The sequence below is a fragment of the Lacerta agilis genome, chromosome 16, assembly GCF_009819535.1.
Source record: "Lacerta agilis isolate rLacAgi1 chromosome 16, rLacAgi1.pri, whole genome shotgun sequence".
Taxonomy (NCBI): Eukaryota; Metazoa; Chordata; class Lepidosauria; order Squamata; family Lacertidae; genus Lacerta; species Lacerta agilis.
The window spans coordinates 26,345,572-26,365,469 of record NC_046327.1 but is presented as its reverse complement, the minus strand read 5'-3'; the positions used below and the strand labels follow the sequence as shown (position 1 = coordinate 26,365,469).

Sequence of the window (19,898 nt, the reverse complement as noted above, 5' to 3'; positions counted from 1 at the left end):
CCTTTTTTTGCATTGGGAAACGGCCATAGCTGTCAACTTCCCCTTTTTTGCAATGGGAAACGGTGCTGGAATAAGGGAATTTCACATAAAAAAGGGAAAGTTGACAGCTATGGAGTCCTTACCCAGTTAGCTCCTGTCTACTCCAAGGCATAAGGGCATTGTGCAGCTTCATTCCTGTGCTATTTCTGTCATCTAAAAGCCCATGGCAGCAAGGAGGAAGGAGGAGACATTTAGTGGCACAGTGACCTTGCTAGGCAGGGCAACCAACCCTGATCAGAAAGAAGGTACAGCACTGGAAGCCAGGCACAAACTCTAGTATGTAGGGACCAAGAAAGGCATGGTGCTGGGGGTTCACCATCTATAAAACATTCCTTCCATTTTGGGGTCCAAATGATGTCTGGGATGGTTGAATTCTGTAAGAAAGGGCAGTTCCAGAGCTGTTACAGGACCCCTTTTCTACTTCTCAGAAAGTGTCCTGTTTTCATTTAGTAGCTCTAGTTAGATATTTATCCTACAAACACAAGGAATCCAAATTGGTTTTGAATTACTTATTTATTGCTGTTAATGAGGGGGCTGATCCTAATTAAAGATAATGAAGCCCTTTGACATGTTTTCATTTAGGTGTGGGGATTAGCTATCGTTTCTGAGGAAAAGCTGCTTATCACCGGTTCTGCTGACAGTGAATTGCGGGCATGGGACATCAGCTATTTCCAGGAGGTAAGAGCATAACACTTCCATCATAACATTTGTATCTGCTTGTTTTTATGGAATTTATATTATTCCTTTATTTGTATTCTGTATCGCTGGTTGCCTCCTTGAACACTCTGCAGAAGTGTGGGACGTAAATGTAAACAAATAATAATAAATTTCCTGTGCCTTGTTACAATAGTCCTTTGACTATACCGCTGCCTTTCTTGTATTAAAAGTGGCCTAGGAAGTTCTAACGCTGACCTTTTGAGGAAAAAGTAACTTCCTTGTCTTTATTTGGACAATAAATAAAGCTTTGTAGATGCAAAGCTGCAGGAATTAAACATGGAATCTGTAACTATAATTGAAGGAATAACTTGGGTTATGAAGCAGCCATCTATATTTCCTCCTACACTCCCTGTTACAATATGGGACCAATTGGAGATGCCTCAGAGATTACTCGGCCACCATGTGGTTCCTCTCATTTCCTTCCTGTTGCTTCATTGGATTAGGCCGCATGCAGCATGAAGCTGGCTATTGGATTGCACTGGCTGGCCAAAAGGTGAATCTGTGAGAAGTGGCATAATAACAGTGACTTGCTTTCTGTTTTCAGTGGGCACAGCACTGTTGGAAATCAGTGTCTGTTCAGCATGCTTTATGCCTAATTGCCCCAATGCTCAGTTTTGGTTGTTTCACTAATTCAGTTGTCAAGCACTTGCCTATCCTTTAGCTTTCAAGTGCGAGCATATCTTCCATTCTGCACCTGTTAAAACGTTAAGTGAATGAAGAATTGGCTTGCAAGAGGGAAAACGGAAGTTAGAGAGTGAAGCCCTGTTGTTATTCTAAATGTATTTTACTAATTTTGGCACCATAAACAGGAACCAGACCAAAGTGAGCCAGAGTACAAGAGAAGCAAAGGGCTTGCAGAGCACACTGGAGGATCTTCTGAAGAGGATAGGACAGACGATCAGGATGAGACGGAGGATGAGGTAGTTTTCTGCTCGTGATCTTAGGGATTCAACATTCATGAGTGTTCTTCAACATATTTAAAATCTGTTAAAATGTCCCCATCTGAAATGCATACAAAGGGTGAATGTGCTCTTAGTTATCACTGGGTACGTTTTCTGTGTTACTTGTGCACATGTGTTCATATAAAAGAAAACTAAAATCTCTGAAGGGAAGAATACACAATTGTGATGGACAGTCAGGTTGGATTCAAACGATATTCATTTGGTGCCCTAAGGATTTCTTACAATGTGGGTGAGGGTGTTCAGTCTCCTCCCCAAACAAGACCACCTGCCCCCCCCCCCTTTTAGCAGTAATCTTTGTTCCATAGAAATGCTTTCCTTTAATGCATTGGCAAGTTGGTGCAGAATCTGTCAGAATGTTGGTTCCTCTTTGCATTAGAAAGTCATTCTATGCATTCTTAGATTCAGTTCTGAAGCTGATCTGCTTTAAACAGACTTGACTGCTCCTGGACCCACAATTCCGAGATATCTGCTCTGTAACTGGCCGCTGACCCTTGGTTGCCTTTGCTGTAGTTGGAGGCGAGCAAACTATACTGTGGAAGGAGAGTCTGGGAATCCATTCTTATGGTGTACTTACTTTGGCTTGCAGTGCTGGGTTGAACATCTCTTGATACTCGTATATATCTGGAAGAATGTTTGACTTCCAGACCATCAGTGCTTTTAGGAGTCCTCTTGAAAGACGCCATTTATGGTGTATTAGTACCAATTATTTGCAATACTGTCCTGAATTACTATTCTATTTTGATGTACGCTTTTGGTGATTTTTTTATTTTTTTTTGAAAAAGATCGCACTATGGTTGTTTTCAATTCTTTTTGTTTGTTTTTAGCACATCCTGAAGTGCGTGAAAGCTGGTTCTGTCATGCGGGAAGGAAGGGACCGAGTTGTTAATCTTGCTACTGACCGCACAGGGCGGATTCTCGCTTGCCATGTATGTCACTAGCTTTTGGAACTAACCGGGGGGGGGGGGGAGGTGTTCCTACCTTCTTTGAGAACTTTTCTATAGAGATTTCTGGTTCAGAGAGCCCTGCAACTGACTTTGTTATCATTTTCTAAGGGAACAGACTCTGTCCTGGAAGTGTTTTATGTCCTTAGCGAACAAGAGGTTCGCAAGAAAATTGAGAAGAAGATGAAGAAAGCAAGGAAAAAAGCCAAGTAAATGAATATTGGCAATACATTTTATTTTTTTATGCTGAGAACTAATAAGGAGCTTGATTCATGTCAGAATGGAAGTGTCCTGTCATATGCAAAGGGCTTTGAATGTAGCTTTATGATCTGTGATGAGTAAATCCTACACTTGCAATTGGAATAATTTGTGTATAATACACAAATTTACAGTTTATTTATTTTACATGTTGCTCGGTAAAATAAAGTTCTAATCTACTGCTTTTTAAAATGCATTCTTTAATCCTTCCCCTTAAGACTTGTGTGTGGAAGGCCTTGTCAGTTTTGATGGTGCAACACTGCTGCATAATACTATAACAGCTATGTTACAAGACCTTTAATCTACTTAGCCACCTTGAGATGGAGCTTTGGGGATTTCATGGAAAATCTCAGCAATGCAGCTCTCTTCTGCCCTCTTAGCGCTGCACAAAACAAAGCAGATAACTGTTTAGTAGTAAAGGATTTGGCAGAGGTGGGAAGTCTCCAATTTGCTGAAATATATTGGATAGTGGGAGAGATTGAGAAGAGCAAGCAAATTCCACCTTAGCAGTTTCAGGAGAACAAAGGGAAGAGGCACTTTGGAGTTAGTTGACACCCCCTAGAGGGTGAGTTTGGCTCAAGAATTGCCAGCTGTCACTAGCATGACATTATCCTGTTTATGTGCATTTTTGCTCTTATTTTCTGACTCAAGCCGAGGTTGAGTTTAACATTTGTCTCATTTTTCTGGTTTTTCCTAGGAAGAGGTCAGGTGTGGAGGAGGAAGAATGTGATATCATCGTGGAGTGCAGCCTACAAGACAAGATTCAGCGTCTCACTAACATCAGAGCTTCTTCTAAAATCAAGTGAGTTCAAGGTATTAAGGGTGTTGCTCATAATTTTGATGCTCTTTAAAGAGAGCTAGTGTGGCGTAATGGTTAGAGTGTTGAACTATGACATGGGAGACCAGGGTTCAAATCCCCACCACACAAATTCCAGAGCACTTAACAGTAAAAGAGACAAGAGAGGGAAAGGAGAGAGCTCAGAGAAGCCAAGGGTTATACAGGATAAATGTGAGCAAGCATAGTTACATGTGCGTGAGCTTTTTTTAAAGCTTGTGTTCTCTTCTGGTGTAGATTTTGAGGGGTTGGGAAATAGGTGGCATGATGCAAGTGTCTGGGAGAATTCTAGGTAGTAAGGCACAAAGGGTGGAGGAGCTATTTAAATGAATGACAATTTTGGCTGCTGAGAGTGATTTTTGTGTTGCGAGGGGTCAGGAGCAATAAAATCCTCGCGTTCAGAAGCCATAAATTACCAAAATGGTGTCCACAGGCTTCCGATTGCGCAGTTCGTAAAGTCCACTTTCACTTTTAGCAGCAGAGTTGAAAGAAAACAAAACGCAGCTTCTTGAAGCACACCTCCTGCAATACCGTCTTTGTAAAAACAGCAGTTTGTAACAAACTTAAACTAACTCCTTCTCTGTCAGCAAAGCAGACTTATTACAGCGTAGCATTAAATTCCTGGAGATTTGGCAGACATGACCATCTCCGTTACAAGCGACGAAGGAACTCACACACTCGGTCTGAGAATTACAGAAGTTCCATATGCACAGCAAAACATACACGTCAGTTCCTGTGGCTGGCGCAGCTTGAGCTGTGTGTAACCCTTTCAGCTCCTCACAGTGATAGAACTGGATGAGGAGAGTTGTGCACCCTGTCGGGTTGCACATGTGGAAAATGGAATGGGACAAACCTGGCAGTGGAGGGTTGGAGGTCAAGACAAGGAATTAGCACAGGGATGGAGACCAAGAAAAGGGAATTGAGGAGAGGGAGGGGTGCCACTTGACCAGAACTACAAGAGAAAGGGACATTCTGAGCTTGTGTTTTCAAAACTATACCATTGTGCTTAGCCCCTTCAACTCTTTTATATGCTACCTGATGTTTTCTAACAATGATAATTATTTTATTAAACAGGTCTTTTGACTTGATACTCAGCCCAAAAGGGGAGCTGAAAGCCACTGTAATGCTCCAGAACAACATAATCGAATCTTACAGCCTGAACCCAAGAGTGCAGATACCCCAAGTTCTACAAGTGTCCAAAATAACTATTGGTGGTCACCGCAGTGATGTCAGAACCCTGGCATTTAGCTCAGACAACATTGCCATTCTCTCTGCTGCTGCTGAATCAGTTAAGATTTGGAACAGGTATGAAATGTCTCTGACAATTGGAGGAAAAACTAGTTGCAGTAAAATGTTTACAGGAAGCATTAAACACCTTAACTTTAGATATACTGTATATTCAGATGGATTCACATTGAGATTAGGAAGAAGCCTTTCTTTTTTGCCATTGATCTTTTGGTATCTTCTTTTAGCCACAGATGAGGCCAAAAACTTGGGATTGTGCCAGTCACTAAACTGATTTGACACAAGACTTCCTTGTAGTTAACCTTTTTGAAACTGATGGCCACAGTCCCTTGAAGGAAAGTGATGGGGGCCTGCATATGCGGTTCTGCGCTCTTGGCATTCCTTTTCCATTAATTCTCTCTCACCCACACCATCCATTCATTCATGGTATCTCCCTTCCTCCCTGCAACATCACCCATTCGTTCACACGTATGTCACGAATGTCATGTGTTCCCGATTTTACTGAGTCTTTCCCCAATTTTGCCTTGTCTCTATGTGTATCTTTCATGTGCCATTTCTAATCCCAGGTCTACCTTACAATGTATCCGGACCATGGCGTGTGAATATGCACTTTGTTCACTCTTCGTTCCCGGAGATCGGCAGGTCATTATAGGAACCAAGGTAAATTTCTGTACCTTCTGAACCTGAACAATCCCCTGCATGTTTCAAGTATCATCTTTAGAGGAAGTTCAGTATGTCTAACTTAGAACCATGTGGAATGTTATTCCTGGAGGCATAGCTCCTCAACAAATTGAGTCCTAAATGGAGATTCGATTTAGTGTTTGTCCTAGGTATACAATCTGAGAGAAAAAAATCCTTATTGTACACCTAATGCCTGATTTTCAGTATATTGCTTTTGCTAGATAAGCCTCGGAGCAGTAGGGAAGTGTACTTCTATGTGTTTTCCAGATTACTCTGAAGACATGGGAGAAAATAGGCTCAGGTGATGAAATTTATGGATTTGTTTGAAGGCCTGTGGCTGGGAATGTTTTCTCTTACGTGGCCAACTTTGACCACAGCCATTATAACACCATATTTTTCAAACATGGAGTTATACTTCAGGTGACTTGGAAGAAAATTGCAGAGTTATAAGGAATAATTTATATTACCATACCTACTCATGAGTCAGACTGTGGATGTGCTAAACTGCTCCTAGTTGTCTTTGACTTTAACGAGTTTTGAATATTTCAACTATACCTTTAACCATATGAGTGTGCTAGGAGCATAGCTGTGAGTGAAAAATGAAACACAGAAATTTCCCTGGTATTGCTGCCTCTCCTGCACCTGGGACTTGATAAGGAACTGTCTTTTGTTTTGGCCAGAGTGTAATGTCTCTATTTCTTCACTGGCATCTCCCTTGGGCGTAATTATTGAAAAATCAATAGCAGTGAAAATCATTGTTGCTAAGAGAGAGTTACAAATCAGCAAGTGCCCTGTTTGAATCTTGCCTCAACCATAAACTCATTAGGCACACCTTTCTTTCTCAGCCTCCGCCCCCTTCAACCCCAAATCTGCATTATGGGATAAGAGTGCCCACCTACTTTACAGGATTGCAAATTAAGCTGCTAAGCTGTTGTTGGGTCATTGCTCAAAATGGGATGCTATTCTAGGTAATTGAATCTGCCTGACCATCCCACTTTCCTTCTTTCTCACACTTGGACGCTATAATGAGTTACCTTCTGTTGAATTTGGAATCATCTCTGTAACTAATGATCTGGCTTTATTATTGCTTTAGACAGGGAAGCTGCAGCTATTTGATCTGGCTTCTGGGATTTTATTGGAGACCATTGATGCTCATGATGGGGGTTTGTGGTCCATATGTCCTTCTTCAGACCAGGTAATTAAAGCACACTTTCTAATTTCTCAGCATATGAACAGACTCGGACCATGTGATAGTCACCTGAGGCCCTTCTTCATTTGCCCCCTGCATAGGTGGTCCAGAGGGTAGCAACAAAATAATGGACATTTTCAGTGGTCGCTCCTTGCTTGTGGATTGCGCTCCTCAGGGAGGCTTGCCTGGCATCATCAATACATAACTCTAGGTGCCAGGAATTTGGTTCTTAATTATCTGTGGTCTTGAGTGGGTGGGATGTTTTAATCCTTTTTAATCCTTTTAAAAACAGGATTGTCTTTTAAAATTTCCTTCATTTTGCATTTATGCCAGCTATAATGTATGTGTTTGTTTCTGTATTGTAAGTCACTTTGAGTTACAATGGTAAAAAAGTGACCAATAAATTCAAATAATAGTAATTTGTATGAATTATTTTAGTGGTTGCAACATTTAAGGATGCTCATTATTGTCTATTATTATTATTATTATTATTAACCACCCTTTATCAAAAGATCTCAACAATTAGTGCTGTCATGTATTATGATTATGTTTGTATTTTTATAGTTTTTATTTTTGTTGTAAATCACTTTGATACTTTTTGTAGTGGGAAGTGATCCATACATTTGATGAAATAAATCTGAATTTTCCTTTCCCCATCAGCGTGGTTTTGTTACAGGAGGTGCAGATAAATGTGTCAAGTTCTGGGAATTCGAACTGGTGAAGGATAAGGACAGTGTCCAAAAGAGGTGAGGATGTTTTTTCCGGAAGCAAAGCACATCTGAACTCCACATTTTGTCCTCACTCTCTTGGGAGTGTACAGTTCCCATCTGCTAACATCTACTTCCCAACACAAGTTTCTCCTCCCTGGGAGAATGTGGGGGAAAGGGTGTGTGTATGGTGAACCTCTAAATCAGTGGCATACGGAGCCGCTTTGCTGCCCGGAGTGGCAAATGCGGGGGCACCCCCCGGGGGTGGCGGGCCGCTCCGTAGCGCGCGTGTGTCGTGACGTCACGACGCGTGCACGCTATGGAGCGCAGTCCGTCCGGGCTGCCGGGCGTGATCAGCCGCACCGCAGCCTCAGCCCGTCTGAGCAGCGGTTGCTCGCACCTGGCATCCGGGACGGAGTGCTCAAGTGCGCACTTGCGCAGTCTGTCCTGGATGCCGGGCGCAAGCAGCACACCGCCCGTATGGCAACTCGTAAGGCTGCAGTGCACGAGCAGCCACTGCACGTAATGGTGCCGGGTGGTGGCTTGGGAGTTGCGGGGGGGGGTGGCACCGAGTGTCACCCTCCTCCAGGCTGGAACCGGGGGCGTGTCGCTCTCAACGCCCCCACTTTCCTATGCCACTGCTCTGAATGGGCACTAAACACCGAGGTTTGGGGTCTCCTTGCCTAAGAACTTGCAGTGCACATCTAACAAAGCTTTCTGAATTTTCTGTGCAATACCAGTCCATCAGTTTTATGCTTATACGATCCTAGGCTTTCTGTGAAGCAGACACGCATCTTGCAACTGGATGAAGATGTTCTTTGTGTACGGTACAGCCCCAACCAAAAGCTTTTGGCTGTAGCCTTACTGGACTGCACTGTGAAAATATTCTACACTGATACCCTCAAGGTAAGCAACGCTACCTTTGGAAATTTAGGTCCAGAATTCTGGGAAGCAGTTGCCGCTTGCTGTGATGCCCTTTTGGTCCCCTCATCTTACGTGTTTTCATTGAGAGATCTTGGCAAGTCCATTATTTTTCAGTATTCTGCAAATAGGGATGCAGAACTCCCCATGTGAGTCTGTTATAAAGAGGAGGGTCCAAAGTAGTAGAACAGGGGTCTCCAAACTACGGCCCGGGGGCTGGATACGGCCCGAGGGACTCATTTATCCGTCCCCCAGCGACCCCCGCTGCCTGCTGCCGCCGCCCGCTCTTACTGGCGCAGCACGGCTCAGCTGCCCACTTCCGGGTTGGAGGAGAACCGGAAATACCTTGTGCGCATGTGCAAGCGTTATTTCTGGTGCACATCCGGGTTAGAGGAGACCGTTCACATGCGCACAAGCTACTTCTGGTGCTCCTCCGACCCGGAAGTGTGCCGGAAATAGCGTGTGCGCACGCATATGGGTGCACGCTTCCCTGCCCTCTGTCCCACCGCGCGTTCAGTGCTGGAGACACCGGCCCGAGGTGTGGTAAGTTTGCTGACCCCTGTAGTAGAACGTACGCTTTCAGCGTACAAGGCTCCATGGTCTAATGCTGCCAACTCCATTTAAATGGGTGTCATGTGATCAACACTGAGACTTTGGCAAACTGCCACTCAAAGGCAGAAAATACTGTGATAGATGGACAAATATTCTGACCTGGTAGAAAGAAGTGTTCAGCTTTTGTTTGCGGGAGAATGGTAGAAAGGGCAAGGTTCTTCCACACTTGTGCACACTTTTAATACATTGCTTTGAGGTGTTTTTGTTTGTTTTGTTGTTTACAATCAAGTGGTGTATATAAAATTTATGCCATTAAATAAAGAAGCCTGTAACTAGCTGATATACATGTCGTCTTCTTGCTTTCCAGTTCTTTTTGTCTCTCTATGGACACAAGTTGCCCGTGTTATGCATGGATATCTCCTATGTGAGTATGCCATTTGTTGGAGATTTTGGCATTTTGTTCAGTGATGGAGCTGTGTATTGCAGTTCTTCTCCATAACAAATGCACATTTTCTTTCCCAGTTATAAATCTTCTCTGTGCTGCTTCATGCTAGTCTCATAGTTCAATACAGACCATAGAAAGGCATGAGTTGAATGAAGGCAAGAAGTTGTAGCCTCCTTATGTTGAAGAGCTCTTGCTCCCCCAGTGGTTGGCTTGAAGGCAGCCCAAAGCTGTGTCCATACCTACTTTGTTGTGTAGACATGTAGAATCTGGACAATGTAACTGTAGTTCTCAAACTCTGTTTTCAGTGAGAGAGTTGAGTACTGTAATGTAATGGGGAGAGGCTGATTCATCTTCTCTGGCAGTGTGCAGCAACATGAGATTTTCGTCCTTTAACATTTGAAAGTTATGTGCACTGATTGGAATAACGATGTGCTTGTATATTGAAACATTCCATGGGGCATAAATGGCTGGTGTAATGAAAATCAGAGAGTAACACAGAGCTTCTTGGAGCCTGAGTGCTGCTTGCCTACCTGCTGGTAGGGATGCCCATATTAGGTGCCCTGAAATAAAACACCTAGAGTTGGCTGCCTGATGATGAGAGCTAAGAAATTAATTTGCTTCACTTTCCTTGAAGCATAAGACAAAATCTTGTTCTGATCCAAAAAAGTGTGTGTTACTTGACAGGACAGTAGATGGAAGCTGGGGCTAATCATGCTCTCACATCCACGACTGAGTTCCCTTTTCTTTCATTTTTCTGTTATAGGATGGGGCATTAATTGCAACTGGCTCTGCTGACAGGAACGTGAAGATCTGGGGCTTGGACTTTGGAGATTGCCACAAGTCTCTCTTTGCCCATGATGACAGGTGGGCACCTAGATGCCCCTGGTGTAGCATTTCTCCCCGCCCCCAAAACTAGGTTCCTCTGGTACTTAAGTTCACTATTGTCATAGCCTCCATTGAGTCCAACATACGGGGCTGCATTCTGCAAGCTCTAGGCTAGAATGCCGGTTAAGTTGGCCTTGCTGAATCTTCTGGTCTGGAGCCTGCAGAATATGAGGTGCTTCTTCCCATCCCCTTAACTTTGGCATCAGACACCTCAGTGGAAGGGCAGGTGACAGGGTCTCAGCTGCACAGTTCTCTCACCATTCGTTGGTCTCCTAGGTTAGGAGTACTGTATTTTCCAGCGTATAAGACGACTCCCCAACTTTTCCAGTTAAAATATAGAGTTTGAGATATACTCGACCGCAGATTCTCCACCCGGCGTATAAGACGACCCCCGACTTTTGAGAAGATTTTCCTGGATTAAAAAGTAGTCTTATACGCCAGAATATACAGTATTAAACATGTTTCTATGAGTTGATCATGCTGTACGGTGTGGGTTTTCTTATTGTGGATTTGCACTTGTGGTACTTAGGGGACCAGGGGTGCAGGGCAGGCATTCACTGTTTGTGTCTATGTGTTTTGGGATCTGAGTTTTGGTAGGAAAGAAGCCACAGTGTTTTAGCCCTGAGCTTCTGCTTCCCTTCAAGATATCACATAACTTGCTAGCCCTTTCTGTTCACAAAACCCATGAAAACAGTTCAAGGAAAATGCTGGCGATAGCTAGTTAAGTCATGCTTGGAATAGAACCATTGATTTCAGTGAGTCTACTTTCAGGATGGCTTACATTGAATATCACCTTTTGACCTCACTGGAGAAATCCCTGGTGCTCCTATCATTTTTAAGTTGAATGCAACATAATGTTGCATCAGTAGTGCTGATGGGGCTTCTGATGACAGCAGCAGATGCTTCTTGGCTCTCCTTGAGTGCTGTTGCATGGCTGCTAGTGTTTCTTTTAAAAGCACCTGGGCTTCTGGAATGGAAGCCACAGACTCCAGAGGGAAGGAATAAGGACAGGAGAATGGAAGGAAGTGGCAACTGAAGTCATAGCTGTCTGTATCTTTTCCCCTTTCTAAATAGCCTCTGAGAAATGTAGAAACGTTGCTATGAAAAATGTAGAAATGTTGCTATGAATGTTGTATTGGAAATGGTAGTGATCTGATACTCCATATCTTTCTCTTATTCTCTTTAGTGTGATGTTTCTTCAGTTTGTACCCAAGTCCCACCTCTTCTTTACAGCAGGGAAGGATCGCAAGATTAAGCAGTGGGATGCTGATAAGTTTGAGCATATCCAAACCCTGGAGGTAAAATAGGAGATATGTGTATTTGCCAATTTGGAAGCAGTGATCGCTTCTGTTGATTGGTAGACATGCAGAATGGTCTCTCCCCTTTTGCTCCTCACTATCTGCATATCTGATTTGTAGGGGCATCACCAGGAAGTGTGGTGTTTGGCACTCAGTCCCAACGGAGACTTTCTTGTCTCCTCTTCTCATGACAAATCGTTGCGTCTCTGGGAGAGGACAAGGGAGCCAATTGTTCTGGAGGAGGAGAGAGAGATGGTAAGAAATGTCGTCCTGTGTAAGAGGGTACCTTTGGTATCCACTCTTAATCTTAAAAGGGATCCAGATTTCAGTTCTTGTGCATATCTTCCTTTTAAAAATAACTAAATAAATTTGTGTGTCCATATTTTTTGGCATTCTTTCCAAGGTTTTTTTTTAAGTCACTTTTTACTTAAAAGGACCATGGGAAGGAGATATGTATAGGAAAATGTGCTGCTTCAGGTAGTCTGAGTTTGAAGCAGTTGTGTTTCAGTGCTTGCTAATGCTGACAAACCAAATTATTTCCCTCTGCAGCAAAGAGAAATGGAGTATGAAGACAGTGTAGCAAAGGAGGACCAGCCCGTGGTAAGTAATATATGTTTGCACATTCAAATGTTCTTGCTCCCAAGTCAAGCAGGGAGTTTCCTGGGAGTCTCAAGATGCGATTCTGCAGCTACAATAGAAAGTCCAGACATTTCGGTGCATAATGGGGGATATAAAATGTGTCAGCTCACATTTCTTGGCTGTGTTTGTGCTCAACATTTCAAATACATGTTTTGGATTACAGATTCAATTGAGCTTTGAGATAACTTGAACACTTGCTCTGGTAACTAAAATAACATCCAGTTCTAGTTTGTGCCAGAATTTTCACTTAATCTGCTTTCCAGAAAACCATCATATGCATTTTGGCTTACCACTTACAAAGTGCCTGAAATGTTCTGAGCATCACTGCACACATTAGACAGCCCTTCCTTGTAGGCTCTCCATCGTAATACAGAAGGAATGCAAGCATTAGAGTAGCTGCTTCTAAATTGAATGATGGATGGGACCAAGTTGATGTTTTTCCAGGGAGGCAGGTAGTGCAGCCTTCCAGTGGCCCCTGCTAGATGGTAGAGGCCAGAATGTGCCTCCCCTAGCTTTGCAGTCCCAGGGGAGGGGGAAAGCAAGCTTCCTGCACCTCCTTTTCTGGACCATGTCATGTTGCTCTCCTGCTTAAGTGAGGCAGCGGAACAGTTTCCCACTAGAAACAATACCATGATTATTTCAGATCCCAAGAAGCAGGTATGCTGGAAAGCTAACTGCTTGAAGATTTTTTTGAGGAGTGTATTAAAGTAACTTTTACTCAGGTCCAAAAACTTCAGTGGGTCTACTCTGAATAATAGTTAACTAAAACCCTATATTTGGTTCTAAGTGAGATCTTAACAATTTCTAAACAAATTAGTTGTTAATCCAACAGTTCAGCTGATGAAATATGCAAGGAAATGAAACTGCATTTAACAGAATTCAGCATTGCCCAAGCAGGGTCAGCTATGCTTCAGCGCAATGACATTCTGGTGTTTCTGTAGTGGAAGAACATAAACAAAAGAGCAAAATGTAAACTGCTTAGGTGGTCATTGTCAACTAAGTGGTATACAAATCTTGTAAAATAAAATTAGAGAATTGCCCTCAGTAGTAACCCTCAGCACAGGCAACTGCCTCACTCTGGAAGCAACAGCAGCTCATAATTTTACCCCAGCAGACCTGTTGCTGTTTTATATGCCTTGTGTCACTTGGTTAATAATTTCTTCCCTGCTAATAAAACAGGGAGACATATTGGCATTGTGTTATTGTTGGCATCTGTCTGTCTTGAGAGACACATTTTGGGGTGAATTCAAACCACTGAAGAATCACAGCATCTGCTGTAGTTGCAGCAATCAGTAACTTGTAAATGCTGCCTCCCGTATTGCTTTTGCTGCATTAGCAGCACTGAAGTGCCCTCCCCGAGGCACAAGCCTGGATAGTGTGTATGGAGGTCCTGGTCTGCTCAGATGACAAGACCACCCCTCTCGGCCTCACTGATGTGGTCCAAAGGAAAGCAGAGCAATATGTTTTGCACCAACTTGGCTTTGCACTGTACTGTTAGAGAAAATTGAGACTGGTTAACCTTTCTTGTTCTGTTACCTTTCAAATTCAAACACAGACCTATACAGCTGTTCTGAGGCAAACTGGAGATAAAACTGCTTCGGCCATAATGATGTTGCAGAGGTTGTGACACCATTTTTTCTGTTTCTTTTCAGGTTCCTGGGGAGACTCAGGGAGAGGCTGGGTTAGCAGGAAAGAAGACCATTGAAACTGTCAAGGCAGTAAGTTTGACCCTCCAGGTTCCTTAATGTACTCATTAGGGGGAAAAGATGACTTTCTGACTCTCTAGCTTGGAGTGTTCTGTTTAAAGCTCTGATTATACTCTGGGGAGTGTCTCTTAAGGAAGCACAGCTTTTAAACTGAATTAGACTTCATCAACCTCTTCAGTGAGAGATGGAAATTGCCCATAACATGCAAGTCATGTCTTCTGCGACAGAGATGCATTGCTGACCTTTGCAGAACTCCACTTGATGATCACCACACTTATTTTTCTAGCAGTTCTACATCTGTGGGAGAAAAGGCAGCATTTCTCAGCTGCATTTTGCATGTCCTCTTGTTTCAATGGCACTTAAAGCCATGAGGTGGAGTGGGCACAGGGGAGGTTACAGCAGTCTGCCACCCTCCAACAGCCACCTTGAGGATCAAAAGAAGAAGAAATTCCATTATTTAATATGCTGCCCATCTGACTGGGTTGCCCCAGCTATTCTGAGCGGCTCCCAAATATTAAAAACACAATAAAACATCAAACATTAAAAGCTTTGTTATACAGGGCTGCCTTCAGATGTCTCCTAAAAGTCAAATAGTTTATTTCCTTGACATCTTGTGGGAGGGCGTTCCATAGGACGGACGCTACTACCAAGAAGGCCTTCTGCCTGGTTCCCTGTAACCTCCACTTGTTGCAGTGAGGGAGATGCACCCTTGGAGTGGGATCTCAGTGTTTGGGCTGAACGATGCGGGTGGAGATGTTCCTTCATGTATGCAGCTATTTAGGGCTTTAAAGGTCAGCACCAACACTTTGAATTGTGCTCGGAAATGTACTGGGAGCCAATGTAGATCCTTTATGGCCGGTGCCACACGGTCCCGGCGGCTGCTCCCACTCAACAATCTGGCAGCTGCATTAGCTGTAGTTTCCAAATCACCTTCAAAGGTGAGTGTATTGCAGTAGTTCAAGCGGGAGATAACCAGAGTATGTATCACTCTGGCAAGACAGTGCACAGGCAGGTTCTCCGCCATCTCACCAGGTGAAAATGTGTTTGATTATTCCACCCTCTTGTGCATAATCAAATGGATGTTCAACTATCTACTCTGCATTATCACAGCAGCTTCATCTTGTTGCACTGCTAATGTGCCATTTTTGTGTTTGTAGGCTGAACGGATCATGGAAGCCATTGAGCTGTACAGAGAAGAGACAGCCAAGCTGGAACAGCATAAAGTGATCTGTAGAGCAGCAGGAAAAGAGGTAGGAAGGAGTTGTGGTCTGTGTCCTGTGTTCAGCACAGTGTGATGCCAGATCTGAACAGTTTCTTTCTTAGAACACTTTAACAAAATCAAAGGGAAGGAGATAAAAAGGGTAGCACATTTGCTTGGTGATCTCACGATGTGTGATATGCAGTTCATTTATTTGTTTTATATGTATGCTGCTTTTCCACCAAAAAATAAATAAATTAAAATGCTCAAAGTGGCTTAGAACAAAGGAAACAGGAATACTTTTCAAACAAACACTACAAAGGGAACTTTATAATAACATAGCAAAACAATAACATAGTACCAATTCCATAATAACAAAGCAAAACAAGGGCCAACATAATAACATACCCAAACCCCTGCATTTCATTAAAATAAACTTAAAGTATTATGCCTTTCTGCAGAGAGACTTGTGCCTGACTTGCAACCTGCTTTCTTTCTGCAGGTTCCTCTTCCTGTAAACCCTATTCTCCAGGCATATGGCAATATTTCAGTAAGTGAACTGTGTGGCCGCTTTCTGGAATTTTGAGACATGTGGAATGTTAAGCTGCCTTTTCCTGGCATTCTTATTTTCCAGATTGTGTGCAATGCTATTGAGGGGAGGTGGAGAGTTGTCATGGGTTGGGGTATGTGTGTTTTGATTAGTTTGACTTAGTCTGTTATTCTGCTGCTGCCTGTTTCGATAAAAAATAATTGTCTTAAGAAACTGAGACATTGACATTGGTTTGCAGGCCAAACTTTTCAACACTCTGAGTGGGATGTGGGGTGGGAGTTCTTTGTAGAGCCAGAGAAATTGGCTCTCCAGAGAAATTCACAGTAAGCCATTTATGCTTACTGGAACTGAGATACAGATTTTTCTATAAGAAATTTCGGCTAGCAATGCAATCCACTCTTGCCCTTTTCTTGCAGCCTTCTGCTTACGTACTAGATATCCTCAAGAAGGTTAAGTCAAGGTGAGTATGGTGGTACCTCTGGTTACATACTTAATTCGTTCCGGACGTCTGTTCTTAACCTGAAATCATTCTGAACCCGAAGCACCACTTTAGCTAATGGGGCCTCTTGCTGCTGCCACGCCACATTTGATTATTTGAATTTGAGTATTTGAATATGGAATATAAGATCTGCAGGTTCTGAAGATGTATGGTACACAGAGACCTTGACCAGTGGGGTCGTAAGTTCTTTAGTGCTCACAGTGCATGGTAGTGAGGACCAAATTCAGTACTCTGCCACCAGAGTGCTTTTGACTGGAGATAGCAGGCATATGTGCAGGCTTTAGGAACATAGGAAACTGCCTAGCACTTAGTCCCACCATTGACTCACTTAGCTCAGTACTGGCTGCCCTGACTGGCAGAAGCAGCTATTCAGGATCCAGGCAGGAATCAGAGAGCTGCGAGGGAATGAACTTGTATGCAAAGCCAAAGGATCTACCACTGAGCTCTGGTCCTTTCCCATTGTGAAACAGGCATTGTGAGGTTGGCACTTGTGAGTGTATTTAACATTGCTTACAACTTCTTTGCAAAACGGTTAGCGAACTTTCTGCAGCAAGTCTGGTTATGGAATGGCGGGACGTTTGTGTCCTGGCAGAGCTGTGGCTAGAAATTGCAAGAGTTGACATTTAAGTCTCATTCCATCCAGATGATCCCTGCTTTGCTGATCGGTCACATGAAGTTCCTTCCTGGGAAAGCAGGCTGCAACAGTGCCAAGCAACTGTTGAAAAAGCCATGCTTTGTTTTTGTGTAAGCTGTTGCTCTTCCACCTTTGTGCTAAAGAAGGGCTGCCTCAAGTCCTTTTTTTGGCAGCCCTCGAAAACATTTGACAACCTCCCCCCCCCCCCCCGCCGCTCCTCCATCACACTATCTCCCCAAAGCCAGGTAAATAAGGTGCTGGACTTTGGGAAGGAGGAGGCATAAGGGATCTGACAGCATCCTAAAGTTGTCCTGACTCCTTCTCAAAGCCTAGTTGGCACTTTCCCAGCTCTGGGAAGGAGGTGGGAGGACTCTAGGACGCTGCCCAGAGTCTCATGCCTCCTCCCCAAAGCCCAGTGCTCCCCCTCTTGCACAACAAGGGAGTGTGCAGCCCATGGGTTCAGTGTCTAAGTACCCTTGTGGCTCACTTGGTATGAAAAGTTGGGGCCCCCTGTGCTAAAGACACCCCACTGATAAGGGGTTGCTATTATAGCTTGATGCTAGGCTTGGGCAATGTATTGATACTTCATCCAGGATCGATTTGAGGGTCAGATTGTCATAGTGTTTTGACCCAGTGGTATATCGCGGGTGGGGCTTGCCAGCCAGCCAACACCTTACCTTCCTCCTCCAGTCGAGCAGGCGGACTGCCTCCTTCCTCCTTGTGCTGGGTGCTGGTGGGAATGGTGGCAGTTTCACCCAAGTGCCTTGCGGCACCTGGGCCGATGTTCCTTCCTTTTCAACATTGTGATGTATCATTGTATTGCGATGTTTAGCTGGTGATACATTGAAATGTTGAAACCTGAAATTGCCCAGCCCTACTTGACGCCTCGGGTTTGAGGATGCCTTACTCTCTTCTCTTCATCACAGTGAATTGGAAGAATCTCTGCTGGTGCTGCCCTTTTCATATGTGCCCGACCTCCTTGAGCTCTTCAATCAGCACCTCCAGTTGGGTTCAGAGGTAGAACTGCTATGCCGAGCTCTCCTGTTCCTTCTCAGGTAAACCCCACAGCTGAAATGAATGCAGGGAAGCTTCCTGGCTTTGAAGCTGGCCATGTCTAGCCCTGCGCCTTGATGTGAGCCTGCGCATGAATGGTTCTGACCCAAAGGCGAATGAGCTCTATGGTGCCATAGAAACTTCCTTTTATTCTTAGAACACAGGCTTTCTCAATGCTTCCAGTGGCATTAACTTTATTCATAGGCAAGTATTGACAAACCATTGCCTCTTCAACCCCTCAAGCGGAGCTTTCTTTTAAGAGGCTTTCTCTATCACTTATTTCAAACAGTAATTTCCAGATGGACAGCAAAATGAGTTGCCAAACAGCAGCACATTCCTTAATTTTGTTTCAACCCTTGTATAAGGAGAAGAGATCATAGTCTCTGTTTAGAATTCAGTGTGAATTGCTCTGCTACCTCTCCATTTTCTCCCCCCCTCCTGCAAATTGAGGCATCATGATAGCCTTAGAAGAATGCCCAGGAAGCTTAAAGGGTCTTTCATAAACTCTGTAGTTCTCTATCAGATGTCACTTAATCATCAAACCTCGCGTCTACAACATGGTGCCTCTGAGTGCGGCAGCAGCAGCAGCAGCTGTGAATAGCTCTCCTGGCACCCATATGAAGCCTCTGCACTCCTCTCCTGCCTACTTTGCCAGGAGTTAACCTTTTCTCCTCTCTTTGGAGTGGGAAGGGAGCAAATTCTGCCTGGAAAACTACAGAGTTGAGAAAGGAAATGGAAGGCATGTTGCTCACTCCCACTTCCTCTTTCAAATGTCTAGTTTTATAGGTTGAGCTTGGTGCCAACATAGAAAGCAGAGTGACCAGGAGGAAAAGCAGAGAGAGAGAGAGAGAGAAAAGAGGAGGGGTTTGACCAAAAAGAAATAGAAAGAGTGTGTTCCTTCTCTCTGGGTGTCTCTGTGCTTGTTTTTAACCCCCTTTCCTTTCTGGGTGCATGTTCTTGCTTTGTTTCCTCCTCTCCTGTTGGGGTGTCTGTGTGTCTGCTTCTCTCCACCCCATTTCTCTCCATGGTCTGCTTGTTGCTTCTCCTAATCTCTTCTCTTTGGGGGATCTGTTTTTTTACCGTGACCAGATATAATGAGATCCAACATTGCAACAGTGAACATTCCTCCCACCCACCACAAATTAACATGACAATTCAATGGAAAAATGACTGCCCCTGTTTAACTTTCTGTTTTCCTTTACCAATGTTACACACTTCAAATTGAAAGGTGTCATCTTGTGGATCCTTTGTAAGAGTGTGAAACATCTCATTGATGCTCTGGGCACCTCTTAATCAACCAGGAGGCCAGAAAAGAGTAGATCTTATGGATTAGTCTGGAGACCAAAACTTGGCAGTCTGACAGTGTTTTGGGTTCTCTCCCCACTCCATCCCTAGGATACACTTTGGACGGATCACAACCAATCAGCTTCTTATTAAGGTGATGGAGAACCTGAAGAAAACCACCATCTCTAAAGTCAGCCAAGTGAGGGTAAGTAAGTGTGCACCTATAGAAATTTACACAATCTATGGGTAGTGTGTGTAAAGGGTGCAAATTTTGGATGCCCATCTGCTTTGCCCAAGCTGTACTGCATCTTGATCCCTCTTCCGGTGTCAGTAATGGCGTGGGACAGCAAGCAAGTTCTGGTTATCACACACACAGTGCCATAAACCTCTAATTATGAATCTTAGTATTTGAGATTTACAATTATTATAATAATAATTGCATCATTGCAGATTAATCTTGTACCATTTTCCTATTTAGTTTCTTGGGTCTGTTTCAGCTATGCTAGCAATGTGACAAGCTTAATCATGGGGTCAGAGCATATGGTTGTGTTGGGGACATGGTTGAAAAAGGCCTCCTTGGCAAGCAGTCTTTGCCTTGGCTGGAACGTTTGCAAGAAATTTTCCCGTGACACCATTAGCACAACTACTGCTTCCGTGGTT

The 19,898-nt window shown here is 43.8% G+C and overlaps 1 protein-coding gene across 1 annotated transcript in view; it reads left to right on the top strand.

Annotated features, from left to right (window-relative positions):
- WDR3 (WD repeat domain 3) overlaps nt 1-19,898 on the top strand; it is a 28,118-nt gene that overhangs the window by 6,454 nt on the left and 1,766 nt on the right. The window contains exons 6-26 of the mRNA XM_033173939.1: nt 622-717; nt 1,566-1,676; nt 2,543-2,644; nt 2,771-2,868; nt 3,615-3,719; nt 4,827-5,057; nt 5,564-5,657; nt 6,772-6,873; nt 7,528-7,613; nt 8,345-8,480; nt 9,415-9,471; nt 10,256-10,356; nt 11,564-11,675; nt 11,796-11,930; nt 12,225-12,275; nt 13,967-14,032; nt 15,178-15,270; nt 15,721-15,768; nt 16,185-16,228; nt 17,828-17,956; nt 19,350-19,443. Coding sequence (XP_033029830.1) covers nt 622-717; nt 1,566-1,676; nt 2,543-2,644; nt 2,771-2,868; nt 3,615-3,719; nt 4,827-5,057; nt 5,564-5,657; nt 6,772-6,873; nt 7,528-7,613; nt 8,345-8,480; nt 9,415-9,471; nt 10,256-10,356; nt 11,564-11,675; nt 11,796-11,930; nt 12,225-12,275; nt 13,967-14,032; nt 15,178-15,270; nt 15,721-15,768; nt 16,185-16,228; nt 17,828-17,956; nt 19,350-19,443 — 2,091 coding nt within the window. The remainder of the gene's footprint in view (nt 1-621; nt 718-1,565; nt 1,677-2,542; nt 2,645-2,770; nt 2,869-3,614; nt 3,720-4,826; nt 5,058-5,563; nt 5,658-6,771; nt 6,874-7,527; nt 7,614-8,344; nt 8,481-9,414; nt 9,472-10,255; nt 10,357-11,563; nt 11,676-11,795; nt 11,931-12,224; nt 12,276-13,966; nt 14,033-15,177; nt 15,271-15,720; nt 15,769-16,184; nt 16,229-17,827; nt 17,957-19,349; nt 19,444-19,898) is intronic.